At 39.1% G+C, this 18,730-nt stretch overlaps 1 protein-coding gene across 2 annotated transcripts in view; it reads right to left on the bottom strand.

Moving 5' to 3' along the window:
- The window catches only part of Acot12 (acyl-CoA thioesterase 12), a 66,416-nt gene that overhangs the window by 40,027 nt on the left and 7,659 nt on the right, over positions 1 to 18,730 (bottom strand). The window contains exons 2-4 of one of the 2 annotated variants that reach the window (XM_008853312.2): positions 7,916 to 7,985; positions 3,991 to 4,051; positions 1,556 to 1,657 (exon numbers count right to left, since the gene is read on the bottom strand). In XM_008853312.2, coding sequence (XP_008851534.1) covers positions 1,556 to 1,657; positions 3,991 to 4,051; positions 7,916 to 7,985 — 233 coding nt within the window. The remainder of the gene's footprint in view (positions 1 to 1,555; positions 1,658 to 3,990; positions 4,052 to 7,915; positions 7,986 to 18,730) is intronic. The other variant, XM_029556228.1, reaches the window with a different exon arrangement.

The following is an 18,730-nucleotide window of genomic DNA, read 5'->3' as shown; positions in this document are numbered from 1 at the left end:
TCTGAAGGGCATCTTCTTGATGAGTGATGTGGGAGGGCCCAGCCCACTGTGGGTGGTGCCACCCTTGGGCAGGTGGGCCTGTGTTGCATAAGAAAGCAGGTTGAGCAGGGGCCAGGGGAGCAAGCCAGTAAGCAGCATTCCTCTCTGGCCTGTGCTCCAGCTCCTGCCTCCAGGTTCCTGCCCTGAGTTCCTACCTTGGGCTCCTGGATGAACTGTGACCTGGGATATGTAAGACAAATAAACCCTTTCCTTCCCCAGTTGGTAGTGGTCAGAGTATTTTGTCACAGTGATGGAGAAACAAACTAGGACATAAGGGGATAGACGATGCTGCAGCCTCCTTCCTGTCACTTGCTGTCAAATATGGGAATTCTGTACCCTCCCCAATAACTCATTCCCCAGAATTTAAAGATTTTTGAGGGGTTAAAAACAAAACTAAAGATCTATAAGACCTATCTTAATGTTTAGATGTTCATAAATATTGGAGCCCTGTGATGCTTTATCAAAGACTAGGTTCAACTTACAGGCCCAGAATCTGTATCTTTAGATAAAATAATAAGCTGATGTGAACTTCAGCTTGGAAAGCAGCAACTTTGGACAATATGAATTTGCCTTCAAGTACTTTTAATATGAAGCCTATAATGGGGAAAGTTCATCAAGGTAGAGTCACTTGCCATTGAAGCATCGTGGTGGCCTGGTCCAACTCTACCACCTACCCTAGATAAGGAGCAGCTGGAGAGCATGACTCAGTTGCCACCTCTGCTGGGGGCAAGGGAAGCATTGCTCTGTCCCGCTCTATGCTGGGACAGAGGCACTCTGAAAAAGATCTCAGGTGCATGGACAGAGTGAGCAGTATTGTCATGGGCAAATGGGCCCAGAAGCAGTCACTGTGCCTATCTTCTGAACAATTCTTTACTGAAATGCTTACATTCTAATTTGAATCATCACAGTTTACAAATGCTTAGACTAGGTGGGGGCCTTCACTCAGGTACCCTAGTCAAAAATAGAAGCAACAAAGAGGAAATTTCTGCAGCCCATAGAGAACTGGTCCATGGCTGGGTGAATGGCTGGGCAGAGTAAGACACAGTATTGCTTTTAAGGAGCTCTCAACACAGATGCCCTGAAACTTATTTTTAAACTTAACCATATCGGAAACTTTGACATTCTCCCTAAGGTTGAAAAGAGTTATTGGACCATGACATGCAAGTACTTGATGAATTTCTCCTGCTTTTTAAAAGTTTTAACTCAATTTTGAGCTATTTAACCCCAAATGAGCTAAACCAGCTAGCAATATTTCTGAGGCACTATAACCTCCAGATCATTTTGAACACAAGATTTTTTTCCTCTTTCATAAATTGGGTGTCTTTTTTTGCTAAGGTCGTCTTTCCAAAAGATCTTCCTACTCAATCCTATGACATTATCAAAGAAAACTCCATAGTAAACGTTAACGAATAAAAACTCTTGAAGAAGTGAATCATATAGAAAGAAAAAATAATTCCGATGTAGTTCTATGTCCCTGAGTTACAAGAAGAGGGATTTGTTCACACAGAAAAGTTACCTTTTTGTTCCCAATTGGTTTAGCTACAAATGTAGAAAAAGCCATACTAAGAAGTTTCTCAGTGCCAGTGAACATGTCCTGTACTTTAACCTTGATACTGATCTAAAGGAAAGAAAAATAAACTGTCAGTCATCCAGATAACAGATTTAGATACAGCATTCAAAATTCAGTTATATACTTCTCCAGCCTTGTCTTTTGGTTTTTAAATCCACATTTTAACTTATTTTTAAGTGATACCACTGTTTAGATGATATTCTATAAAATATTACAAATGAAATTTTCTGACTACAGAGAATATGCACTTGCAATGAGAAATTTGTATCTAACTATCTAGAATAAATGTTACCAGTCTCATTATCCAACAGTAATACTTATTTACTTTTAGATGAATTTTCTTCCAGTTTACACATATGTAATATTCCATATATTTGATATGATATGTTTTATGAATATCCATGTGAAAAGTACATAAGTGTGTATATACACCATAAAACTATCATGTTGCTTTTATAGTTTTATAGTCTAATTAAAAAAATTCTCATGTTATAATAAGTATTTTTCAATACCATTGTTAGTAAACATATTTTTGAAAACAAGATTTAGCCTATCAGTAAAAGGCACTATAACTATTTTTAACCTTTAGTCTCTATGTTTGTTTTTTATTTTTTGTCTTTTTGAAGCAGGGTTTCCTTGTAGCCCCAGCTGTCCTGGAACTCACTATGTAGACCAGGCTGGCCTTAAACTCACAGAGATCTGCCTGCCTCTGCCTCCCAAGTGCTGGGACTACAGGCATGCGCCACCACGCCTGGCTTAGTCTCTATGTTTTATAACCAAGATAGCACTGATGAAATTTATCTGTAACTTAGTTTCCTTGTTTTGCTTTTCAGGAGCAGTAAGCTGATAGGTGACTGAGACATTTTGTGAAGACCCTATAGTGGGTGGGATTCGCCTGTGTGAAGTGTCCTGATGCTGGCTCGCCCTGGAGAAAAAGTCTTTAGATCTGGACTAATAAACATTTTCCTCATACCTCAGATAAATAATATTACATTCTTGAAATAATGGGTAACCTCAGGCATGTCAGTTCAGCACTTAGTAATCAATGATAAAGTACATCTATTTCTATATCTTCACCAAGATCATCATGTACAAAAATAATCAATAGTCCATGACTCACTTTAAGTCACTTAAAAACAGAAATTTGTATTTACATGGTAAATCTTAAGTTAACTGAATGTTGATTAACCAAATATAAACCAGTTTTTACCTATCTACAGTCAACTCTCACCCATATAGATTTCCACATTTGAGAAACAGACAAGGAAAAATAAAACATCAAACAGTAAAAATACAGCTACAACTCTGGGGTATTTAAAACAAATTTGGAATACTGTCTGCTATTAGGACAGTTGACTGAGGTCTGCACGGTGAACAAATATTTTGGAGACATGTGGCATGGGCAATTTACTATGTCATGAGAGAGAAGTAAGATTGGAATTAGATCCTCTGTAAAGAACTGGAAATGTATACAAGGTATAGGAAGCAACTATTTTCATGTATAGGGAAACAAAGACACAGGGCTATGCGCCCCCTGGACAGGGAAACAAATGAGAGGAAATTTGTGTTTCATCTCAGTGGGAAGGTAATTCCTACGTAACTGTCAGGGAAGGAGAACCTAATTTTGTTGAGTTGAAGAAGCAGAAATCAAACAGATCAAGAGAGCTGGATTTTTGAGGGGCAGAGGACCAGAGAAGAGAAAATACATAGAAAGAATTCTGGAAAATTTCCAGAAAATGCATGGGATCTCCGCAAGTCTTTGGGTTGATGTCAGTTTGAGCACACACAGTGTAAATCTCACAAAGCTAGACCTGAGTAGATTCTGAGGAACAGCCATCTACTGGGGAGCTATGGAGTGAGTATTTTCTGGATTCTCACACTGCTGGGAATATTCTGACTTTTCTCAGGGCAGACCGCACCAAATACAATACATTCATAGAGCCTAGAGAGGATTCCAATTTAGAAGAGAATTGTCTCTGGAAACTAGTCAGTCATGAGACCAGTTTCCATTGTAGGGGAAAAGAGGCAAGGAGATGGAGACACAGAGTTTGAGTAATAGTAGAGTCAGAATAAATAAGAAATAGAATCCATATCTTGCAAAGAACTAAAAGAGTACTCTTCCCCTTTTGACATTTATTTTGCAGGTATCCCCCTATGTACAATAGTGTATGCTAGCACACTGAACTTGAGAAGCAGGATTGAGTGGGAAACACCAGCTCCTTAGGATTTACCTGTGAGTCTGACTACAGATTTAAGGGCCTTCTGAAATTCAGAATTTTATCATCTACAAGCATTATTCTAGGACTCCTCTTTGTGCTCTGTAAGAAATGAAGAGATGAGTTCCTACAGGCAGACAGACCTAAGACAAAGGTGCCTCTTACCTCCATGCTTGTGCTGAACGCTCTAGTAACTTTTGCTCTGATGGTAACAATTTGCCCAATTCTATTTAAAAAAAGAAAGAGAGGTCTCAGTAATCCCAGAACATTTCATTTCAGACTCAAAGATTTATTAGACATATGTGCCATAAAGAAGTTCCATCTCAACATGCTGATAATATTCATGCATGGGAAACTCAGGTTAATGCTAATGGAAAAGAGAGGCCTTCAGGACAGATATTGATCATTGTAAACCATGCTTATGATGTTAACAGACTCCCAGATGCTTTTATTTAACAGGAAAAGAGGTTTTGCAAGGATAGTGTCTGAGGTGACCCTAAATCTGCAGTAGATGCTTTTTGCATATCACAGTTGTTTCAGACAAACACATAGAAAAAACCTGTATCACTGATATTTACTTTTAATTGTTAGCTAGTAAATAAATGGAAAAACGAGCATTCAAAGAAGCCAGCGAGGTGGGTACATGTGGGCCTGCAAGGTTGCCATGCAATTCATTCACTCTTCACTACTATTAGAACTCTAAAAACGTTTGAGGTCAAGTGCTTTGATCACTCCTGATTCCTTCGTCTTGGTGGAAGTTAACAGCCTGCCAGATGTGAGTTCCTTTGATTTTTCCCCTCTTGACTTCATTTGAGCCTCTTTTCACTGCCCCATTCCTCATTCTTCTGTTTTAGAGGAAGAAAGATCTGCTTAAGATGCCACCGTCTTGATCTGTGACTCAGCCCTGTCCCCATCATCTCGCCTGCTCTCTGCCTGCTTTGTCAGTTCTTCCTCTCTTGACCTTCAACCTCTGCTTTACCTGACTCTTTCAGGCTATGAAAATACCCAAGCTTCTCCTTCTAAAATCCTTCCTTTCAATCTTATTTTATTTCAAGATTTTTTTCTTCTTTGTATATTCAAATTTCATAGAAAAGTCACTGATTTTTCTAACTATGTTGTTCACAGACTTATAACTAGTCATGGCATTGAGCTAAGGTGGAAGGGAAAGCGAAGAATTGTGGGGACCTAAAGGCCCCACCTTGCAGAAGTCCGAGAGGAAGTTACTGGGGCACAGCCTGACTTGCTTTGAAAGTCTGAAGAATACTTCCGCACTGCTGAGGAGTGCAGGATCAACGGCTGACCATCCTTAAGATACACCCTGGGGTGGGGGGGATTTCCAGGTTCCTTTATAAGCTCTGTAACACCTGCAATAAATGAGTCCCTGCTTGACTAGGCTCCCTGTTGTGCCTAAGTGTTCCCGGCAATGGGGGTGGTGTGGGCTGGCGAACGGTGGGCTGGCGAATGGTGTGCTTACTCATCCCCAATCATCACTGCTCGGGGGTCACTGGCTTGAACCCTCGGCAAAGAATCAGACAGTGGTGTTAATTTCAGGAAGTCACGTCTTTATTTGGGGTACAGGTGGTATATAAACACATGTCTAAAAGAATATAAAAGAATTACTGACAATTCACTGATAACAAACCCTGTTATTAAATGCAGTACTGAATCTCACTGTGGCCCTCCTAGTAACAACAACCACTCTATATGAATGCTGTAGATATACCAGGTAGCATGTTAAAGGCTTTGTATTTTGTCTAATGGCAGGTCACTCACTAAGCAATGACCCTTGAGATTAACATGATAATTTCCATTTTACAACCAACAAGAATTGGGCTTAAAAGGTGATATAGTCAGCAATTGGCTGGGCCAGAGTTCAAACTCCGGTTTTATCTGGGTCCAAAGCCCTGGAGACATGGCCCTACTTAAGCTCCTGGGAAGGATAGCAATTAATTCTACTTTATTCCCAGTAGAGAGCTTGTTTAGATATATTAAGGATAGTCTATAAGGAAATTGACTGGGTTTACCTGGAAGTGTGACACATCTGTTCAATGTCTTTGTGCGCATGTGGCTGCCTTATCTACTGTACCTGTCATAATCTGTAATGTATCAGGCAAAACAACAACAACAACAACAACAACAAAACAAAACAAAACCAAAAACCTGAAAGTAAAGGAGGGAATTTAATATGTACGTACAGATGTCTATTTAAGCAATTAATTCCAATGTTAGAAATTTGAGCATATTTGTATTTTTAGTACACTTGCCTTAATGTTTAACACAATTTATCTAACCTAGAAAGTGATAAAAGCCACACAGCCTTCCCAGAGAGGATTTAGGTAATGTCTAATAAAATGACATATACATTCTGACTAAGCAGATCTGTTTCTAAGAATATATCCCTCCAAAACACTGGCAAAAATATGAACACACAATTGTATAAACCCATATATTGAAGCATTATCTATAGTAACAAAGCAATTCAGTGCTTAATGATGAAGACCAGTTGAATAACTAGGGATCTATGCAATGAGCTCTAAGGTAGCCATTGAAAGGAGTGATGAACAGCTGTAGAGTGATTTCATAGATGGCATCTTACATGGGAACGGTGGTTATAGGTTTCTAATAGAGTAGGATGTTGTTTTGAGACAGGGTCTCCCTGTTGCCCCAGCTAGCCTGGAACTGGCTGTGTAGACCAGGCTGGCCTGGATCTCACAGAGATCCTCTTGCTTCTGTCTTCTGAGTACCCGGATTGAAGGCACCACCAAGCCCGGCTTTGGAATTTATTTTTTAAAAGAATATGAATATATATAAATATTTGCTTACATTTAACAAGTAAAAGGGTAATTATAAGATAAACAAGTTAGATTCTTACAGAGAGAGGGGGAGCCTGGGTAGCAGCTAGAGAGGAACTAAGTTTCCCAGAGTCAGATGTGTCTGTTCTCTAGATTTGAGCCTAGTGCTTGCAAATGTTTTAAATTATAAAAATAAATGAATAAAAATTAAAAATGCAATCCTAAAATACAATTAGCAAATGAACTAGGCTAATGTGCAAATTGGTAGTTTGACCATGTAGAAAAGAATTCGTTTTTTTTTTTTTGAGACAGGGTCTCCCTATGGCCCCAGCTGTCCTGGAACTCACTATGTAGACCAGGCTGGCTTTGAACTCAGAGATCTGCCTGCCTCTGCCTCCCAAGTGCAGGGATTAAAGGTGTGCACCACCACACCCGGTGAGAATTCTTTTTTTTATTATTTTTTATTTTATGTTTATGATTGTTATGCCTCCATATGTGTAAGTGCACCCATGTTGTGCAGTGCCCATGGAGGAAAGAAGAGGGCATTGGATCCCCTGGCACTGGAGTTATGGATGGTTATTAGCCACCATGTGGGTATTAGGATTCAAACCCAGGCCTTCTGCAAGAACAGCCAGTGTTCTTAACTACTGAGCCATCTCTTCAGCCCAAGAGAATTCTTTTGAGTGGTTTCGAAATGCAGTGATTATGACTGTTCATTCTGCTTTAAAAATATTTACTATTTGCAAATGATGACTGGATTAGTTTCAGAATAACACAGGTATGTCAAAAACCACAAAGGGTATTGACAAGACAAGACTGTGTGAGAGCTGATTGTTGTTAAAGCTAGGTAAGGAGTCCTTATGATATACTGTATTATTCTTTTTAATTTTATGTATGTCTGAATTAGTTAGCTTGGAATTTTTTGCTGTTTAAGTGTTGGCATGTTTCTTAAAATTTCCTATCTCAGATGAATTAGTGTTTATGATGAAATTCACCATCATAAGATACTTGTTATCATCAATTTTCTTTCTAGTAGAGGAAGGAATCATTAAGAATGAGATGATAGAAAGCTCTCCATTCCTGACAGCACCATACATTTAATATGGAAAGTTACTTAACAAAACAAAGACTGAATTTATTCTTGGCATAGTGACCATAAATAGACACTAGGAATTTTTAAAACTAATTTAGATCGGATCAAGTATTACTTCTTCTGACTCCAAATAAATAAGGCACTACAAGCATATACTACAAATGAACAGCTCAGTTCACAGAGGGAGAAACCTAATGCCACTCACCTAGCTGTCTCTTCAAACAGAATATCATCCATTGAGGCTGTAACACAGGAAATCCCAGCATGTTTTTCAGCTTTGAAAAATAGGTAAAAGTATGTCATTTAACAGTTATGATGAAATATTTTAGCACTAGGGAAAAGGAACAAAATTGAAGTAGATTTATTTTAGTAACCTATCCCATCATTTTGTGCCCACACTTTCAGGATGATCTGTATTTGTAAGTAGACTTTTGCTCTGTAAATTACGTTTCCATTATGTGATAATTACTATATTTTTCCTGAATTTTAATTTCAGAGGTATTTCATTTGAATTTTAAAACCAATACTCATGAAATATGGCAACTATAAATAGCTGTTTTAGCAAGTTGTTGCTGACTTTAAATGTTTTGTCAGTCTTTTTGTTTCAATAAATAAACATCAAAGCTGTATCACTGACTCATCGAACTAGTAGCTGGATATATTTAATCCATGAGCATGGAGCAGTCTGAAAGCCCTTGAAATCATCTCCCTCTTCAGAGGAGAATGTCCTTGGGAATCAGAGCTTGAAATGGTTCATGGCAGGCAGGCAAACAGTGATTATCATTTATTTTTGCCAAACTGGCACCAAGTTCATCATGGGTGAAGATGTCGTAGAGGAGGAAAGAGTTGATGAGGGTGGAGAGAGGTTGAATAGGTGCTCCAGACTGACTGTGTTGCATATTTGAACTTCACTGTCCAGAACTGTTTTTGTTATTGGTTTTTGCTCAGCATAAAATTATCAGAACTTATTTTATTTGGGAAAGATTTTGATGTATAGTTCTGTCAGATTTGTTTTTCAAAGATAGTCACTTAAAATCCAGGCCAATTTTCTTTGACCTCTTTTTTTGAGTTAGACTTTATGTAGGCTGGGCTGGCCTGGAACTTACTTTGTAGCCCTGGCTGAACTCCAACTCTTGATCCTCCTGCCTTAGCTTCTTGAGTGCTGGGATTACAGGCATCACCAACTTGCCTGACTCAGTGGCTTTTTAAGAACTTTTAATCTCTTAAATTTTGAAGGCTTCACTATTAATGCACATGAAAGACTGACAGTGAATGCAGCTACATTTTTATTCCCAGTGGTGGATTACTACAGTGGGTAGTAACTGATCATCCTAGGTGAAAAGAGGTGAGAAATTAATAACTTTGGAAATCTGTGTGTGAGCAATGGCAGGGTGGGAGGACGTTTGCTAGTTATAAAGTTCACTGAAAGGAAGGGAACAAGGAAATATCAGACTCAAGGCAGACTCCGTTTAATTCAAGCAAATGTTTGTCATATTTGGCTGGTTTCCAGACACAGAGTTGAATCAGCACCATCTTTTGACCAGTCTACTCAGTGGCAGTTACAGATCCATTCTAAGTCCATGTCCTTAGAGCTGACATTTTCCAGATAACTACTCAACCTTTTCAAATGCAAGCTGTAAAACATTGACTAAAGAGTACCTAATTAACATTCGTTCCAGTTGCCTGACACGAAGGGACAGGATGGTGAATGTTAAATTATTCTTATAATAAAGTGTTATTGTGTTTACTGATGTGATTTGTCCATTTCATTGATTTAAATTATTTAAATAATTATTCAAAATTTACTGAATTTTCCAGGCATCTACTATGTTTACATAGCACTATACCAGACTGTAAGAGGGCTGCAGGGGGATCATAAGCACAGCAACAGTTACCACTTATTAAGCTTTTATCATCAGCCATTCACCAAGCTAAGTGTTTATGCGTATCAACCACATGAAGTTAGTACTGTTACTAATTCTACTTTTCAAATGAATACATTTAGTTTTAGAAACATTAATGCATTTTTCTAGTGGTTTTTGATGATAGAAGCAACTTTCAGAGCAGGAACTCTCAGAAAAAAGTTGAGCAGATCAACCAAAGAATGCTCCCAGAGTGTTTGGCTGAATGCGGATCTCAGTAGCCATTAATTCCATGTAGCCTTTCAGCAAACAATACAAAGGAAAACATAAAATATGACTGGACAGCCTGAGGCTGCTAACTTTTGCACATGATTATTCATGATTTTTTTTTTCCTTTTTACAAGCCTCTTGGTTAGATGACATGAATTCAGAAGGGCTAGATTTTTCTGGTTCTGAAGTTTTGATTGTCCTTCATACTTCCAATGAGAGTTGGAAAACAGAAATATTACTGATTTCCTAGAGAAACTTGGAAACAGATCAGCTGAGTGATTATAATCCAGTCATGCATGCCATGATTTTTGATGAAATAGTGATAACCTTTCTTCTTTCTCCTCTTCAGCTAACACTGACGGAACACCTGTGCTATACCAGGTATCTCTCTATAAGGTGCTGGAAATATAAAATAGGCATGATCCCAATACTCATGAAGTTTAGAGGAAAAGCCAGAGACTGATTAAATGGAAGCATAATAACATAATGAGTCAGATAGTCTGAAGAAAATAGGGATTTCCTGAAAGCCTGTGGCTAATGGAATAAAACAAGGTGTACGTACAGAGGATGCTTGAGCATCTCTGCAGGGTAAACAGGAGCAAGACAGATGTGGGAAGAGAGTGGGAAGAAAGCAAGCTGAGCAGTGATCCAGTCATTCTGATGAAGGCCTCTGTGGCTAAAATAGAGGGAGGATAAGGCTGGAGTGAAGGCCAGGAGCAGACTATGTGTGGGCCTTGCCGCTCTTGTTGGCCGGCTTTTAGAATCATCAGTATTAAAGATCTTCTTCACTCTCTTCTTGTCTCCCTTGTGACCAGTTAGTTGTAAACAGTACTGGACCAACCAGTTCTCTGCTGCCTTTGATGAGCTCAGTGGTAATGCCATCATTGCTCTCCTACACTGAATATAGGATTTTCTCTTGCTGCTTTCAAGATTCTTCTCTTCATTATGTTTGATTATAATATGGCTAGATGCAGTATTTTTTAAATTAATCATGTTTGGTGTACTATAGATTCTTGAATCAAATTGTATGACTTTTACCATATTTGTGGAAATTGAAGTCGTTATTCTTAATTAATTAATTTATTTATTTATTTTATGTGTATGAGCGTTTTACCTGCATGTATGTAAGTGCACCCGTGTTGTGCAATGCCTGAGGAGGTGAGAAGAGGGCATTAGATCTCCTGGAACTGGAGTTAGGGACATTTGTTAGTTGCCATGTGGGTGCTGGGAATTGAACCCGGGTCCTCTGTGAGAGCAGCCAGAGCTCTTAACAGCTGTGCCAACTCTCCAGCCCCAAGAAGTCATTATTCTTTAAATATGGATTAGTTCTTACGCTTTCTTCATTTGTGTGTGTGTGTGTGTGTGTGTGTGTGTGTGTGTGTGTGTGTTACTTTTCTGTTGTTGTGATAAACGACCATGACCAAAAGCATATAGATGATCTATCTTGGTGGGAGGCACGGCAGGAGGCAGCAGGTGCGGTGGCAGGAGTAGGAAGCACACAGATCACATCTCAAACTGTACACACAGGAAACAGAGGGAACTGAAAGTGGGCAAGACTACACACTCTCAAGGCCACCCCCAGTGACATATTTCCTACAGCAGGCCTCCACATCCTGCAAGTTCCATAGCCTCCCGAAATGGAACCATACCACCACCAAGGGACTACGTGTTCAAACACATGAGCCTGTGGGGTATATTTATTATTCAAACTACCACAGTGGTGCTGGGGATTTAATCCTGGCCTCAAGCAGGCTAGGCAAGTGCTATGCCACTGGGCCATAACTCAATTTTTTTTCTAAGATTAGACAATTTCTACTGATAATTCAAATGATGGTCACATTTGCTAACTTTTTTCTTAGCCACCTATATTCTGTAGCTAAGGCTATTCATTTTTACATTTCAGACGCTGTATTTTCTAATTATTGAATTTCCATTTGATCCTTTTAAAAATAGTTTCTATTTATCTTCTGAGATGCATTACCTTGTAATTCTTTTTTTAAATTTATTATTTTCATTTTATGTGTATGAATGTATTGTCTGCATATATGTTAGTGCACCCGTATTGTGCAATGCCACGGAAGTCAGACGAGGGCTTCGGATTCCCCACCTTGTAATTCTTTATAGCCACATTTTCCATTTCCTTCTTATAGTTATAATAGCCATTTTAAAGTCCTTAAATTTAATTCTGGTATCAAAGTCATGTACAGATTGGTCTCCATTATTTTTTAGGAATGAATCATGTTTCCCTGTTTGTTTGTATATGAGGGGTTTTTAATTGTATCTTGGTCATTGTGACAAGCCATTGTGACTAATTCATTGTTGAAATGGTGAATTCTGATTAACTCTCTTGAAAATTAGTGTGTGTGTGTGTGTGTGTGTTTGCTGGGAGATTTGGAGTCTGTTATATGTATATATCATTCAAAGTGTGCCAGATATTTGATCAAGGATTGTAAGCAAAGGACTTTGCCGCTCTAGCGTTCTCTTTCTCTTTGTAGACCAGTAGATGTGTTTTCCTTATACACAGTCCCTTGGATGTGCAAAGTAGCAAACCTATGGTTTTCTCACTAGAAATGCACCTGGGAGATAATTGGAGTACTTGTTCATTCTGAACATCATTAAACATCACCACCATCACCATTACCTGCCCACCCACAAAACCAAACAAACAATAATTTTAAAAAACCAAGAAAACTTAATCCCCTGCCATCTCTTCTTCCAATTGTTGACTCCAAGGGTTTCAAACCCACTTTTGTTCATCTTTGAGTTGCCTTAATTTAGCTTTATGTAATGCTTATTTTATTTTATTTTATTTTTTATTTTATGTGTATGCATGTATTGCCTACATGTAGGTAAATGCACCCATGTTGTGCAATGCCCACGGAGGTCAGAAGAGGCTGTCGGATCCCCTGGGACTGGAGTTACAGACAGTTGTTAGCTGCCATGTGGGTTCTGGGATTCGAACCCGGGTCTTCTGCAAGAACGACCAGTGTTCTTAACCGCTGAGCCATCTCTATAGCCCCCAAGTTTTATGTAATGTTTTATCTACTTTACAGTTGTTATCTGTGGGAGAAGGTTTTCTGGTAGGAGGTACTTTTGATCAGGCTGGCGGAAGAACCCTTTTAGCCCATTCTTCAAGAAATAAAGTGAAAAGATGAACAAACATATGATATGATGAGCTTAGCATTTTAAGTGTACTTTAGATGCAGTACGAAGATGAGACCAGGGAAAAGGGAGGACAGTTGAAAACTGTGCTAAGGTCCTCAAAGTAAGATGTGTGGAGCTGGATTAGATAGAGGGAGTGGAGGTGCAGTAAAAGAGCTATATTTATGAGATTCTTCTAGAAGGTAACATTAATAGGATGTGGTTCATAGACTAAATATATGGAGAAGGAATCAACACAGATAGGATGTCAAGGATGACTCCTGGATTTTTTACTGTATACTTATATGAGTCAGGTGGTACTTCTGAGAGTGAACAGTCAAAATATTCACAGCTGGACATGGTGACACATGCCTTTAATCCCAGCATTTAGGAGGCTGAGGCAGGTGGATTCCTGTGAGATTGAGGTCAATCTGGTTTACATAGTGAGTTCCAGGCCATTTGAGAAAAGAAAGAAGAAAGAAAGAAAGAAGAAAGAAAGAAAGAAAGAAAGAAAGAAAGAAAGAAAGAAAGAGAAAAAAGATTCACAAAGAACTGGAGAGATGGCTCAGCTGTTAAGAGCACTGGCTGCTTAGAGGACCCAAGTTCAATTTCCAGCATCCACGAGGTGGCAAACAACCATCTGTAATTCCAGTTCTATGAGATCCAATACCTTCTTCTGGCCTTCACAAATATTGCATATGTGAGTTCACTCACATACATGCAGATAAAACACACACAAAATAAATTTAAAAAATTGTTAAAAGACTCACAAAGAACACAGAGAGAAAATTGTGTGCTGAGACAGTCCAAAATAAGAAATGGACCTAGTGTTGGGGAGTGACTCAGTGATGGCCCAAGCTTCTGACTTGAAGGACTGAAAGAGTAAATGAGTCACTGACATCTGTGAGACCTGGTGACAATGTGATGGTGGAGATCTCTGATCTTTCTTTAAATATTTAGAAGATGGTTTTGACCCTAGCTATGCTTGAGGGTCATAGTAATGACCTGGATCATTATCTTAGAAACGTAGCTATACAGAGCATTGGTCAATAGGAATTCTTGCTAAAATGATGACAGAAAAATCTGCTTCTGTGTTAGTCCTCAGATTCAATTACATCTTGGCTGAATAATGTCCCTTGCTTATGTGGTGCCTCTTCTTTTCAGAGTGTTTAACATAGTCATTATCCATACGTCACAAGCCAACTTTATCATAAGGATTCTCTAACAATAGTAACACTAATATTACTAGTTATGAAGTTAATAATTGCAATATAATAACTAAAGTATAGTATAATTAATTGTCTACTGGGGCTTTTATGATCTGGGTTTCCAAAAAGGTCAAAGGCCAACTGAAGGAGGACAATTTTTCTCCATTATGGATATAGAAATAACTTTTTTTGCCCTTTATTGTTATTTTTTTAATATTATTTTTTTAGAAGAAGCCTATGATTACAGTTTTAAAATGCTCAATAACAGTTTCAAGAGCAAAGATACAGCTCTTTCAAAAGTGGCTATAAAATTTTTAGGTTTGCTGTTGAATTAATACAGTTATACAATATTGAACTCAGTATAACTTTAAAAACCATTTCAAGAGAGCCTCCTGTGTTCTGGTCCCAGCCCCTTCCCTAGATAAGTCCAGCATGCCCAGCGCTCCTTGACTCCCCCAGCCTCTTTCACCCTCCCAGCTTCCCCGGTGAGTCTCTCCTCCTAGGCTGGGTATAGGCCCATTTCTTGTCTTGGCACCCCAGACACCAGGGCCAACTTCTGGCCCAGAGCCATCACTGCTTCTTAATCCTCTGCATCGGACCAACCCAGTTCCTCCCTACCATCCCCAGGAACCCTCTGGGCCTGGTCCCGTCCTCACTTCCCTTTACCTTCCTGGGCTGCACAGCCTCTGGGTGGCCTGGTGCCAGCACCTTTACTGGTCCCCGGGAGCCCGCTGGATCAGGTCCTGCCCTCATATCCCTTTGCTTCCTGGGCTGCACAGCCTCCAGTGTTCTGGTCCAAGCACTTTCCCTGGGTAAGTCCAGCAGGCCCAGTGTGCCTTGACTCCCCCAACCTCTTTCACCCTCCCAACAACCCTCCCCCAGTCTCTCCTCCTAGGCTGGGTACAGGCCCATTTCTTGTTTTGGCACCCCAGACACGGGGGCTAACCTCTCGACCCAGAGCCAGCATGGCTGCCTGATCCTTTGCATCCAGACCAACCCATTTCCTCCCTGCCCCCAGGAACCCTCTAGGCCTGGTCCCACCCTCACCTCCCTTTACTTCCCTGGGTGGCACAGCCACCAGCTTCCTGAGACCAGCGTCTATCCTGGGCCCTTCTCCCAAGCCAGCCAAGCCCCCAAATTCTTGAGGGCAGCATCTTTCCTGGAGAGACCCATGCCTTAGGAGGAAGCCTGATATCATCTGAGCCTGATCTCACTTGGGCCTCTGTGGGAACTCCTGAACACAAAAGCAATTAGGCCACTCCTATATAAAATCAAAAGAGAGAACCTGAAGCCTAGACCAACCAGCTTATCATGCCCAACAAGTAAACCACAAAAGCACACAAAGTTTACAAAAAGAAGCAGATCTAAACTCAACAAAGGAAGGCTTGAGTCTCACACAAGAATCAGAAACTTGTTGGGCCTCTGTGGGAACTCCTGAACACAAAAGCAATTAGGCCACTCCTATATAAAATCAAAAGAGAGAACCTGAAGCCTAGACCAACCAGCTTATCATGCCCAACAAGTAAACCACAAAAGCACACAAAGTTTACAAAAAGAAGCAGATCTAAACTCAACAAAGGAAGGCTTGAGTCTCACACAAGAATCAGAAACTTGAAGGAAATTCATGTCAAAGTCACAAAGAAAAAACAATAACATGAAAAACCAAAATAATATATCCCCACCAAGTACCAATAGTCCCTCAGAGGAGTACAGTGAGAACTCCCTAGAGATAATACAGGACATGGAACTCAAAAGAAGAGTTATAAACATGATAAAAGAATTCAGTGAATTTAAAGAACACACAAACAAGGTAATCATAGAGCTGAAGGAAGATAGGGATAAACTTCTGAATGAATTCAGAAAAGAGAAATATTGAAGACTACTCAGGCTGATGTGAAGAAGGAACTGAAACACTCAGTAAGCCAATTAGAAACCACAGGAGAAAGCCTCATCAATAGGATGAATGAAATGGAAAACAGAGTATCAAGACTGGAAGATAAAGTGGATGAACTAGACCACTCAAGCAAAGATTATGAAAAATTAAGAAAGAAAAAACACAAGAAGGGAATATGCAAGAACTGTGTGACACCATCAAAAACCAAACTTATGAATCATAGGCATACAGGAAGGAGAAGAATCTCAAGATAATTTTTTTTTACAAGATCTTCAACAGAATTGTAGAAGAAAATTTCCCAAAATTAAAGAAAGTCATGTCCATATAAATAAAAGAAGCATATATAACACCAAGTAGACAGGACAAGAGAAGAAACTCTTCACAGCACATCATAGTAAAAACACTAAACATACAGAACAAAGAGAGAATACTGAAAGTCGCAAAAGAAAAACAAGTCACATATAAAGGAAAACCCATGAGAATTACAGCTGACTTTTCAGTGCAAACTATGAAAGCCAGAAGAGCCTGGACCAAAGTATTCCTGGTTCTAAATGACCACAGGCGCCAGCCCAGATTACTTTACCCAGCCAAAATGTCTATTATAGTTGAAGGGGAAAGAAAAATCTTGCATGATATCCATGACATAAATAGGCTGAAAGAATTCATGTCCAAAAAACCAGCCCTTCAGAGAGTTCTTGAAGCAATAAAAAGAGCTGAAGAAAGGAATGACTATACACAAGGGGTGATGGAAAGAAATTCAATGGAGGTATAAGTGTGAAAATGCACAACTATATCAAAACTGTGAACAGAAATAAAAATGACAGTATTCAATACACATCAATAGTAGGGAACTTCAATACCCCATTGTCACCATTAGCTAGGTCAACAGGACATCTTTCATTAATAACTTTAAATAACAATGGACTGAACTCCCCAGTCAAAAGATACAGGCTAGTTGAATGGATTAAGAAACAAAACCTATCCTTTTGTTGTCTGCAAGAAACTCATCTCACTTTCAAGAATAGGCACTACCTTAATGTGAGAAAAGAACATTCCAAGCAAATGGCACTAAGAAACAAGCAGGGGTTGCAATTCTAATATCTGACAAAATAGACTTCAAAGTAAAACCAGTTAGAAGAGATAAGGAGGGTCACTTCATTTCGATCAAAGGAACAGTTAACCAAGAAGATATTACAATCCTTAACACCAAACTCTGATGCACCCAAATTCACAGAAACAACAAACACTACAGGACTTTAAGACACACATTAACCCGAACTCGAAAATAGTAGAGGACTTCAATACCCCACCATGTCCATTAGACAGATCAATTAGACAAAGAATAAACAGAGAGATGTCTGAATTAAATGATACCAAACATCAAATGGACCTTACAGACATCTACCAAATATTCCACCCAAGCATCAAAGAATACACTTTCTATTCAGCGCCCCATGGAACCTTCTCCAACAACAACCATGTACTAGGGCACAAAACAAACCTCAACAAATATAAAAAGATTGAAATAATTCCATGCATTCTATCAGACCGTAATGCAATAAAGCTTAAAATCAACACTGGAAGAATCCCCAGTAACCACATGAACACATGAAGATTAAACAACACACTGCTGAATGATGAATGGGTCAAAGGAGAAATTAAGAAAAAAATAAAAGTATTCCTGGAACTAAATGAAAAGGACAATACAACACAACAAAACCTCTGGGACACACTGAAAGCTGTCCTTAGAGGGAAGTTTATAGCTCTAAGTGCCTATAATAAAAAATCAGATAGCTGGGCGTGGTGGCACATGCCTTTAATCCCAGCACTTGGGAGGCAGAGACAGGCAGATCTTAGTGAGCTCGAGGCTGGCCGGGTCTACATAGCGAGGTCCAGGACAGCTGGGGCAACAGGGAGACTGTGTCTCAAAAAGACAAAAAATAAATAAATAAATAAATCAGGAAGATCACAAATAAAGGACTTAACATTGCAACTCAAGACACTTGAAAAGCAACAGCAAATCAAACCCAAACCCAGCAGACAAGAAGAAATAACAAAAATCAGAGCAGAAATTAATGAAATTGAAACAAAGAAAACAATACAAGGAATCAACAAATCCAAGAGCTGGTTCATTGAGATGATAAACAAGACTGTTAGACTGCTAGCCCAGTTAACCAAAAGAAAGAAAGAGCACCTCCAAATCAACAAAATCAGAGATGAAAGGGGAAACATCACAACAGACCCCAAAGAGATCCAGAACATTATAGGGGAATACTTTAAAAACCTATATGCTACTAACTTTGAAAGCCTAAAAGAAATGGACAGGTACTTAAAAGCATGGGAACAACCAAAGCTAAACCAAGAAGAGATAAACAGCTTAAACAGAACCATAACACAGAAGGAAATTGAAACAGTAATACAAAACCTCCAAAACTAAAAAAAGCCCAGGACCAGATGGATTTACAGCAGAATTCTACCAGACATTTAAAGAGGATCTATATCTAATACTACTTAATTTATTTAAAAATATAGAAGCAGAGGGAGAACTTCCAAATTCCTTCTATGAAGCAAGCATTACTCTAATACCAAAACCAGGTAAAAATACAACAAAAAAAGAAAACTATAGGCCCATCTCCTTAATGAAA

This window comes from Nannospalax galili, unplaced genomic scaffold (assembly GCF_000622305.1).
Source record: "Nannospalax galili isolate Female #2095 unplaced genomic scaffold, S.galili_v1.0 scaffold45, whole genome shotgun sequence".
In the NCBI taxonomy this organism is placed as follows: domain Eukaryota; kingdom Metazoa; phylum Chordata; class Mammalia; order Rodentia; family Spalacidae; genus Nannospalax; species Nannospalax galili.
This window is presented reverse-complemented; position numbering and strand designations above follow the sequence as displayed.